Raw genomic sequence first — 10726 nt, forward strand, 5'->3', positions numbered from 1 at the left:
AACCACGACTCAAGCACGTCGACATTTCCTGATGTCGTTGAAATGTATAAATGAAATAAAGATCATTGGCATATATATTTGTCTCCTTAAGATCAATTCAATGATGATTCGAAAGATGATCATTTAACAAGAGTTGTATGTATGAAAGAGTGAATACCCTTGAATTGCAACGATTTGACCGGTTGACAGGTATCATTGCTGAGATTTGTACAGTTCGAGTTAACTCGATATTCCAATAGATCGACACAAATCTTAAATGCCCTAAATCTTCGTTTCTCCCTTATTAGCTCAAATCATTAAGAATTCTCCAAGAACCTAATGCCCAAAATGCCTCTGATTTCCTAGATAATGGAATTACTCATGTCATATATGAAAACACAAGTAACTCTGATACAAAGGATCCTGAATACATTTCTAATTGCATAGTGCCTCCGAAAAATAACTGAATACTATATGATCATGATAAATCACGTTCTAAATAAATGATGAATCCGTTAGCTATCAAACCCTTTTTTGGGGACCTCGTCTATGAATTTAATCAGTTTACAAAGGTTTTATGACTCCATATCTGATAAATACAATCACCTCCGAATAATATTTGGAACCTCTAGTGTGTTCCCTAATCACAAGGATGTTTTCTCTAATTTCAAAAGTATGTCTCTGTTATCTGAAATACAGTCAGACATCTAATTTCTGCTCTGAACTTTGATATCTGTTATGATCTCTGATTTTTGTTATGATTTATGATCTCTGTTCTGATTTATGATATCTCTATTTACTGACTGAAATTATTTTTATACGGGATACTCTGGGACTCTGGTATGATTGAAGAAACTGGCAGGTTTAATATATGTTGGTAATTCCTTGTATAGTTTAACACCGACTGATATTTTTTTATGGACATAAGGCGACTCTTGGGTGGATCCTGGGCTTAATGGGCCTAGTGGTAAGATATTATGGACCCTAACACACTCTATTAGGGTGGATTCTCTGCTGTGTGCATTGGGTAAGTCCTTATGGGCCTGAGGGCACTCCCCTCAGGTCGACACCTACGCTTTGGCTAGAGTAAGACTTTATTGGACCCAAGGTGCTCCCTTAGGTTGACACCTACGCCTTTTGGGCCTAGGGTAAGTCCTTATGGATGTAGTTATAGGGAACTGCATATTGGCGTTCGGTTGGAGGATTTTACTATGGTTTTTAAAGATACGTTTTAAACTGCTAATGTTTTAAAAGGATATGTACATTTTCACTAGTTTTGTGGAACACACTAGACAACCTATTATGATCTCCTGAACCCAACCATCCGAAACATTTCCTCTAAACTGAAAGCTTCCTGTCTTTTACTACCTGAGATATCATGGGGACCTCAGCTCATCATAAAAATCTTTAGATGTTTGAATCAATAAGGAAGTTTTATGCTTACCTATTATATGCATGTCCTTCAGCATCACTTGATAGTTCTGTATTACTGAGCTTTCCAAAGCTCACTCTGTTTCTCACTATTTCAGGTTAAAAGGTTCAAACCAGTGCAGCTATCGACATTAGTAAAGGAGTTCCACAGGCGTTGCTTGTAGAGTACGGTGCGTGTGATTAGGGGGCATGTATGTTGTATTTTATTTTTATATACGTGTCTGAAATATGTTTTATTTCTGAATATTGGTAAAATTTTAATTTTGTATTTATAAATTGTTTTATGATTTTACTGTTTTAACAGAAATTTTAATTTTTTCGAGATTTTTACGGTTAGTCGCTCCGGTGGCCCTAATGTGACACCCCAGATCAGATCGGGTCACCCGCATCGGTCGGTGGGTTTTAGATTTACGAATAAACTTGTCATGTTAAGCTTCTATTATATGAGTAACAAAAGTTAAGAGTGATCATTTTATTACAAATTAAAAAATGTTAATGATCACTTTGTCACTTTTTAAACTTCAATAGTAAAAAGAAAATTTACCTAAATGTTAGTGAGGGTTCGTGTACTTTATCCTATTTTTAATTTTGGAGAGCGTTTTGAGAATTTACAAATCCTTTCCTTTCTTTATATTATGCTTGATGCTTTTATTAAAACAATAATCAGGGCAAATTCTCGTGGTCGATTCTCCGACAAATACTTGTTTTCTGCTGGAAATTTTCTCTTTTTCTCGGGGTAAGCGATACTCTTTCAATGTATTTCATTTTTTTACCCTTTCCTTTTACATCTTACTTATATTTTTGAAATCCCATCTCGTTATTGTTAGCTGAATTTTATTTGTTCATATGGGAATTTTTGGGTTTATATTGTTGGGCGTTTTTTTTCTTTTGCTGAGTTTTAAATTTGTTGGGTCAGATTTAATCTGGGTTTGTTTTGTTTTGCAGGTAAGCTCCAAAGCTTGGTGACATTGAAAAATTATTCAACTATTTTTGTGTGAAGTTTTGGTTTTTTCGAGCAGAGGCGTGGGATTGAAAATCTGGGAGTTTTGGTGATTGAGGTCAGTCTCCTTTTTACTGTTATTTAACAAATTAATTTCTTTGGCTTTAATGCTGCTCTCAGAGGTTGCATTTTCTGCTAGGAATTGGATTCTTCTGTTCAGCCTTTTTTGGAATTTTAGGTTGTGTCTGCTGTTTTTGTAATGCTTTTATATGAAGCTTTACATTGTATGCTTTGAAGAAATAGATGATGTTGTCATTGTTATCATTACTCTTGTCAACAAAATCGGATACTATAATGAATTTGAGAGTTGCATTTATATTCGGTAGACAATGCTTTGTTTATGAGTTACTCGAAATTGATGCTTCGCTGAATTATGGGGATTTTGAGTCCATCATGCTATGGAATTGAATAGGACAATTTCCATAGAATATATCAGTAGAACTATATATTTGTCCTGGACAAAAACTGGGCTTCAATGAATCAACAAGGTTATATCATGAAGGTAATACAGTTCACAAGTGACCCTGTAAAATACATTTACTAAATAAGAGGATTTGTCGCTGCGAGTGCTATCTTTGTTATGTTATCCGTGGTAAAAAAGAAGAAGATGTTTTATCCATACTCTCTAAATGAACCGTCTCTGTATTCTCAGACAACTTAGGATACTTTGGTGATACTTGATGCTTAATCTGAATGACTTTTGCATATGATAGTGTTGCTGGCCCTTCTGATTCAATTTGTCTGCTGTCCTTCCCCTACTTGTTTTGTCATTGAGACTGTGTTATCTACTATTTTTTTGTCATTTCTGCTGCTTATTGAACTATGGCTTGTTTTTATTTAAACCTTTTTTCAGCATTCTGGTTTGCAACATTGTCCTGTACTCTCTGCATTCAACATGCTAGATTCTTTTACAAGGTTGTGGCATTGCACTGCTGCATTTACGGTCTTGTAGACTTGCTATACATAGTAGGAGTGTAGGACATGGTTGAATGTTGCTGTTTAGTTTAAATTATACTCTGCATTTTCAGGCTAGCTTTACTGCTAGTACTATCTATTTTTCTTATGGAAGATGATACCAACGCTGACTGGTGCTCAAAGAATATTGGGTTTTAGAAATTGATGTGAAAAGGCTTGTTTTGAGAATTGTGGTTTTCAGGTTATAAGACTTTGGTACTACTTTTTGGATCTGAATCTGTGGGCTTAAAATACAAATTTGTTAGATATTCTCAGCTCCATAATTAGCAAACATTTTAGTTGCCACTTTAGATTATTTGCAATATTGCATAGTAACCCTGTTGTAGGTCAATGTCATTCAAGTCTTCGAGAAAGCAACTCAAAACCAGCCGATGAGCTTGATGCCTCATCTTTTATTTCTTGATCTCTTTTTAACGTTCATTCAGACAAAATGTGTTAGTACCATTCATTCTAGTTTGAATGAGGCCTTATTGAATTCTTTTGTCACGGTTTTTTTTTTTCTTTTTCTTTTTTTCCCTTTCTTTGTAATGTCAGATCAGGACTGTTTGTATATTTCTCTGGTTGTTAACTACGTGTTGCTTTGTTAGACTTTGAAAGAAATAATTGCTCTATTTCAGGAATCAGGCTCACATGTTGTATTACTGTTTTGTTTATAATTCAGCTCTGCTAGCCTCTTGTATCACTGCTCAGAATGAACAACCAATATGGTGTCGATCAAGTAAGTCACAGAATCTTGGTGATTTTTTGTAATATTAAAAGTTTGGGATTTTAAACAGGTAATGCTTTGTTCAGGATGAAGCAAAAGTCATTGGGTTTGAAGTGCCAAGATCACCTGATTCAAGTTATAATAATGCCTACCCTGGGAGTGAAGATGATGCACGTGATCCACCAGTTGTCCCTCCACACCTACATCGTTCGTTGCTTAGCTATCCCTCAAGTCTGAATGCTTCTGGGAGTATTCCTTCGCCAGAAAATGTGATTCTAAATCATCTTTACATTGAGAACCGAGAAGCACCTAGATCTGTAGTGGCACTTGGGTTTACTCATCGTTTTCGTTCAAAGTATGTTACTGTTGTCCTATACAAACCAGTTCCAAGAAGGGGGAGTACCAGTTCTTAAGATATGAACATCGAGTAGGCCTGTTGGGTTTGTTGGTTAGCCCTAGTGATGGAATAGCTGCATTCGACTCAAATAGGGAATTAGGAGAAAGAACATTTATCGGTTTCACTTGATGCCTTGGGGTTGTCCTTTGAAACCTGAAACTTAACAATTGACATGAAATACCAGTTATTGTGATACATGTAAAGCTTTATTGTTTCTCTTTTAACCAGTATTTGGGGTATTGTGAGCTTGTTTGCTGCCTAGGATGGTAGTAAATACTTAAAAGCACTTGTATTTGTGGGCATTGAATTAATGGATTAGTTTGTTTTGATGGATATGCTTTATGGTATGTTTATGGTACCACCTCAATCAACCTTATCTTCAAATATGAACTATTTTGTCCCTCCTTGTACTGAGAGGTCAAACTATATGAAGTATGTTTGTTTTTTAGATGACCATCATTTGTGAATTTAGTTGCATACATGAATTCTCTAAGAAATATTGAAAATGATGTACTTGTGTACGGCTCCTAATGAAAAGGAAAGCTTTCTCCAAATATTTTAGAATATGCACGAGTCAATGGCGTCACTGCATGATAATATACCATAACTATATGATTTTTCATATAGAAATATTGATTCAAACCGAAACCATATATATATATGGAGATAATCTTAACTGTCTATTTTTACTTACCTAACGATCTTGAAAATGTGTGAAAATTTCATAGTTAGAATTGGAAGAATGGAATATAAATAAGGGTTTATTAAATTTCATCCAAATTATTATGTGCTTATCAGGTGACCTGCAAATTTCGAGGTATCTGAAAATTTAGCTGAAGCCAACCATGGTTTGAGCTGCCAGCCGCTTGGCAGCATTATTGTTGGCTTGTTGAGAACTTAAATTGTCAACTGATTCAGAATAAGCTAAGATGACTTCATGCAATTAATAGACTCCTAGAAGTTCTGACCAGACTTATTTTTGCAAGCATTTCTCATCTCTTTAAAGAGAGAAGTAAATTAATTCAGAACAATGGTAGCTGCTATTATCATTTGGCAAGTTGTTGCTTTGGTATCTGATCTGATCTTCTGCAATATCACCTAAATGATAAGAACACCGAGTAGAAACTGAAACAAATGTAAAGCCAGATTTGCAGACTAATTTTGGAGAGTTCAAACCTTTTGAAACTGTCGAATCTGGGGTTGTTAGATTTCTGATTTACAAATTGTAGTAAGGTTACTTTTTTTCATCGTTTGAAGAGATGATAAAGTAGTATCTGTTTAAAACTTTATTAACTCATTGATAACGTACATACGCCTTATAGAGACGTACACACTCCTTATAAAGACAACTATTTGAATTTAAGACCTCTAAGAAGAATAACAATTTTTTACCACTGAAACTACCAGATAAATTCAGTAGTAATTTTACTTTAAGCTTTGTTTCGGAGAACTATCTTACACGTCTTCAACACAACTTTAAATTAACTACGTGAGCAATTGTTTTACTAAAAACAACTTTACAATTCAATTTGGCATGCCCTTCAATGACCATTCAATTATTACTAGAACTTGATATCCTATTTTGAATAATTCGAATTTAAACCTCAACCATTTATTTTGATAAAAAAATTAATATTTTGAACTAATTTATTTCAAATTTAAAATAATTTTAATTTGAAATGATCTAATTTAAAGATAATTATATCTAAATTTTTGACAAGTACACTTGAATAGCTCAAAGTATAAATGAGTGAAAATTTTGACTTGAAAGGATATATCAAACATTATTTTTTTTAAAAAAAAATCAATAAAATTAATGAGTATGTGTATTTAAAGGACTGTTAATAATTTAGCTTATAAACTCTAGTATTATTTTGATTTACACTTTTTCATATTTAAAGCTTTTATTTTTATATAAATACTTTTAAAATTATTATATATAAAATTTAATTTATTTTAGATGTTTTCAATGAGTATCGAACACATTCATGAAATTGAACCAATACTCTTTAGGAGGTTAAAAATGTTCTTAAAAAAATCCAAAGCTTTTTAATTGTTTTTTAAAATTGTTTGAAATATTATATATTTTTAAGGATTCAAAAGCAAATTAACAAATATTATAACTGATGAGAACTAAAAATATCATCTTATCTTTTCTTATAATTAGCATGTCAATAACAAATATTAAAATTGATTATTTTTTAACGCAATATCATTTTGCTCTTTTGAAATGTACAAGGATCAATTCGTACATGTTTTTACAGGAGGCACCAAAATGCAATCCAAGATATAGTATATAGATTGTTACGGTACTTTTACCAAGGCTTTATAATGCCGGTAAATCATATTAAGACATACTATCAATTATTTAATGAATACTATTAAATTAAATATTATATTTTTAAAGTATGTGACATCTTATGATTCGTTTATATGTATAAATTTATACAATGTTACTACATTATATTAATGATAATCTTATTATCATAATGCTTAGGTGCATCATATATAATACATGTTATTCCAAATTAGCTGGCAAGGGTTAGTTGGATAATAGTTTATTCATCAAGTTTTCTGCCATGTTAATGTAAAGCATATTTTATGGAAATTTTGCAGTGAGAATCAAAGTAGAAAATGAAGTTTCAAGAATCAATTAACCGTAGCAACTTGGCACATAAAAATATAATAAGGATGAATATAGTAAAATTTAAATAATTCAACTTGGCCATGTTAAATTAATGATCTGAAAAAATGATATTTCTCATTAATTATCAAAAGGGTAATTTAATAATCCATATTTTTATATTTTGCATTTATAAATATATAACCGTTAATTGGTATGATTGTTATATTTTATAAATTAATTAATTGAATTATTAAGGTTATACGATTTTGATTTCGATTTCAATAGTTAACGGTTATAGTTATGATTATGAATTTGGATAAACAGTTAATCATCAATTAGTTGTTATTAAATAATTTAAATTATAGATTTTTTTTCTTTTTGGTGGGAAAGAATGTATTTGGGCCTGTTGATAGCTAATACTTGTGGCTGCTTACTACCATTTGATTGGTAGGTAGATTGACGATTGTTTTAAAATATTTATATTTTAATAATTTTAAATTTTTTTCCAAAAAAATATTATTTTGAATTTTATAAATTATATATTTTTATTTTAACATAAAAGTGTATTTATTTTTTATAATTAGAAAGATTTTTTATTATTTTAAAATTGTCAGATTCATTGACACGTAGACTCGGTTGCTTTTGTTGGTTAAGATGACCACGATGACGATGACCATCACTATTAAAAATGAAAATAAAAAAAATGTCGTGACCAGTACGGTTTGTTATATAAATAAATGTACGGTCCAGGTTATGATAATTTCGATTGGTGTCGTATTTTTTATATATTAAATATTAATTGGTGAAAGTTTAAAAAAATAATATAAATTGTTAGATCACGGTGGATGTCCGTGATGCAAGGCGTGATCCAGGGATAAGTCAACTACCCAGCTGCTGGTGTTGCCTGTGCCGCACCATGTCTGGTCCCGCCGCGCTTAAACAAGATGGTTTATATTTTGGGTTGGTTCAATTTGGTATGAAATTAAATTAATTAATAATAATAACAATTTGGCCATTAAAAAGTTTCGTGATAATGAGCTATCCCTAATTGAGATTTTGATTAATACAATTTCATGGAGCGTTTGGCTAACTAAAAGAAAGTCACTTATATCATTGTAAAAATAATTTAATTTTGTATCATTGTACAATGTTATAATACTCATTTTTTAAAAATAGGCCATTGTCTTTTAGATATTTTTTTGATGGACTATGTGCACACATAAATGTAAAAATATTCAATTATTTATTATATATATATGAGAATAGAGATAGATGTATGAATTTATGTTAAGGGATAAATTTATAAAATTTTAGGAGTAAATTTATAAAATTTTAAGAGTATTACATTATATATATTTTTTGAATAATAGCGCCTAAAGCCATTACATTAATTTTTTTTAGGAAGATTATATTAATTCTTTACTCGAACGTAAGGAGGACCATAAGTATCTTTATGCAGAATATCCAGAAATTGAGCAGAACAAGAGTAAAAAATAGTAAAAGAACTATTTGGAGGAACGTTCAACTTAGCAATGAAATCAACCGCTGCATTTGCTTCACAATAGATCTTTTGAAAGTTGACGGACCATGCTTTATTGTAAAGGTTCATAATGGAATGCAAAGGGGTTGTACATAGACGGAGGGGAGAATAGACAAACATTCTCCAGTTGAATTGCGCAAAAGTCCTCCAACTGATCCGTGGGCAGTCGATTGCGAGAGAGCGCCATCAGTGTTAAGACATGGCCACCCGTCATCCGGTGGTGACCATTAAACTTAGAGAAGTTGTGGAGCAGTGATGGAATTTGAAGGTGCATCAGAATCAAGGTAAATTTTGCTTCAGGATATGCCAACATGGAAGGACGATTTATGATCAATAGGGATTCCTTGAAACACTTGGTTATTATGGCTCTTCCACAATTACCAAATGATGGAAGCAAAAAGCATATTCCACGCTCCATAGGTCTCATTACAAATGGTGTGAGATCGCAAATTAGAAAGCAACCATGTCTCAAGAGAAAGATTGAAAAAGGAAGTTAATATGTGCCTCGTGACCAACGCTCTCCAAATAAGACGAGTGAAAGGGGGGGGGACAATTCCTAAGAATGTGAAGGAGAGATTCTGACGAATGATTGCACGTAGCAAAAGTGGGGTCAGACCCGATACGTCTAACACAACAGACCTGAAGAATTTAACAATTAACTCAGTAATTGGTAAGGATGAGTCCCAATTATCTTTCACAAGACGTTCAAAGTCGTTATATAAGGACCACCCGAAGATGTAACGAAAAAGAGGACTGCTCCGCTGATTAGAAGTAGAATACAAAGAAAGAATAATGGTACGATGATTGGACTTCATATGAGTAAGATATTCCAGTGATGACATAGGGAAAGACTCAAACCATGTCGAATTACCCAGGCTTCGATCAAGACGGATATCACAGTTACCCTGGAACCAAATGCATTACGGCTGACATAAACAAAAGTGGCGAGGAAGTTGCCTTCTATCTGTAATACGACAGACTTCACAAAATTTCAATTTGGATGCAGTCATACCAGCAAAGCCAAATTCCATCCGCAAAACCAATTGCTTCGACTCTGTAAGAGTTCGGGAAACCTAAGAGATCAGTGACGTTATCAGTATTAGCTTTGCTGATCCGAGCTTCAACGAAAACATACATATTTAGCTTCTTATCACGCATAGATTGACGCGTGGCTCCAATGAAATTCCGACTATCGCAGCCCTACGAGCTCCAAACAAAAAAAATTTAGATCCATAAAATTGAAAATAACAAGAATAAGAAGCTGAAAGGCTAGAGGAGCATTCATCCATGGAGATTGGGCCATCCATTCCACCTAGGATTGAACTATCAATTACGTTTTGCCGCAAGTCCTCAGAAACAAACATTTGCATATCAGAGCTAGATGGTTCATGGGATATATCAGGTGGGACAGAAGGTTCTTCCATACCAACATCCATGTCTTGTTGATCAAAATCGTTCATTTGTGTCAAGGGGAGGGGGAGGAGGGATGGCACCAGGGACGAGGGGTGTAGTATCGAGTTCAATCACTACAGCCACTTGATGAGATGAGTTAAGCTTGGAAGGTTGCACTTGGCATCTAGAGGCATCATTAGAGGGGCTATTGTGTTTAATAGTTGAGTGATTTGAGCCAACGTTCATGTTCTTTGGTTCAAGGATGACAACTGGTGGATTTAGGAGTAGGATTGGGGCCTTGCTTTTGGCTTTAGAATTTAAGGTATTGTGACTGATGTTTTCCTTATTGAAGCTAGAGGTTGTTCTTTGCTTTGGATAAAGGCCAGGTATGGATGACGTGTTCTCATCATTCTTATCCGGAATCGGGTCGTTGGTATTTTCTTGTGGGTAAGGTGAGAAGGGAAAGGAACCAAAGTCCATGCTATTCTTTGGTGTGCGACTATTGGTTTCTTTACGGCTTTGACGTCGTTGTCTTTTATCAACTAGCACCGAAGGACCATATGGCTGGTATGGAGCAGGCTGCGATGACGCCACCTCCGGAATAATATCAGGTATGGCCGTAGATACCGCAATTAAAGCAAACGACTGAAAAAGATTCATATTCAACAATTTGGATACGT

At 33.6% G+C, this 10726-nt stretch overlaps 1 protein-coding gene across 3 annotated transcripts; it reads left to right on the top strand.

Moving 5' to 3' along the window:
• The first annotated feature begins 2120 nt into the window (after positions 1 to 2120).
• LOC120206336 (SNF1-related protein kinase regulatory subunit beta-3-like) lies at positions 2121 to 4821 on the top strand. Of its 3 annotated transcripts, XM_039206021.1 has the most exons (4): positions 2121 to 2146; positions 2430 to 2468; positions 4010 to 4103; positions 4178 to 4821. In XM_039206021.1, the coding sequence occupies exons 3-4, from the start codon at positions 4077 to 4079 to the stop codon at positions 4502 to 4504; spliced, it is 354 nt and encodes a 117-aa protein (XP_039061952.1). In that variant the 5' UTR covers positions 2121 to 2146; positions 2430 to 2468; positions 4010 to 4076; the 3' UTR covers positions 4505 to 4821. The 3 variants fall into 3 exon arrangements, with proteins under 3 accessions (XP_039061952.1, XP_039061953.1, XP_039061954.1); XM_039206022.1 differs by lacking the exon at positions 2121 to 2146 and having other exon boundaries at positions 2356 to 2468; XM_039206023.1 differs by lacking the exons at positions 2121 to 2146; positions 2430 to 2468 and having other exon boundaries at positions 4011 to 4092.
• The last annotated feature ends 5905 nt before the right edge of the window (positions 4822 to 10726 follow it).

This window comes from Hibiscus syriacus, unplaced genomic scaffold (assembly GCF_006381635.1).
Source record: "Hibiscus syriacus cultivar Baekdansim isolate YM2019G1 unplaced genomic scaffold, ASM638163v2 tig00013680_pilon, whole genome shotgun sequence".
Classification (NCBI taxonomy): Eukaryota; Viridiplantae; Streptophyta; class Magnoliopsida; order Malvales; family Malvaceae; genus Hibiscus; species Hibiscus syriacus.

Excerpts from the sequence above, each read along its gene's own strand:
- LOC120206336 (XM_039206021.1), top strand. The coding sequence starts at position 4,077 with ATGAACAACCAATATGGTGTCGATCAA. Across the intron at positions 4,104-4,177 it reads ACCAATATGGTGTCGATCAA|GATGAAGCAAAAGTCATTGG; the intron begins GTAAGTCACAGA and ends TGCTTTGTTCAG.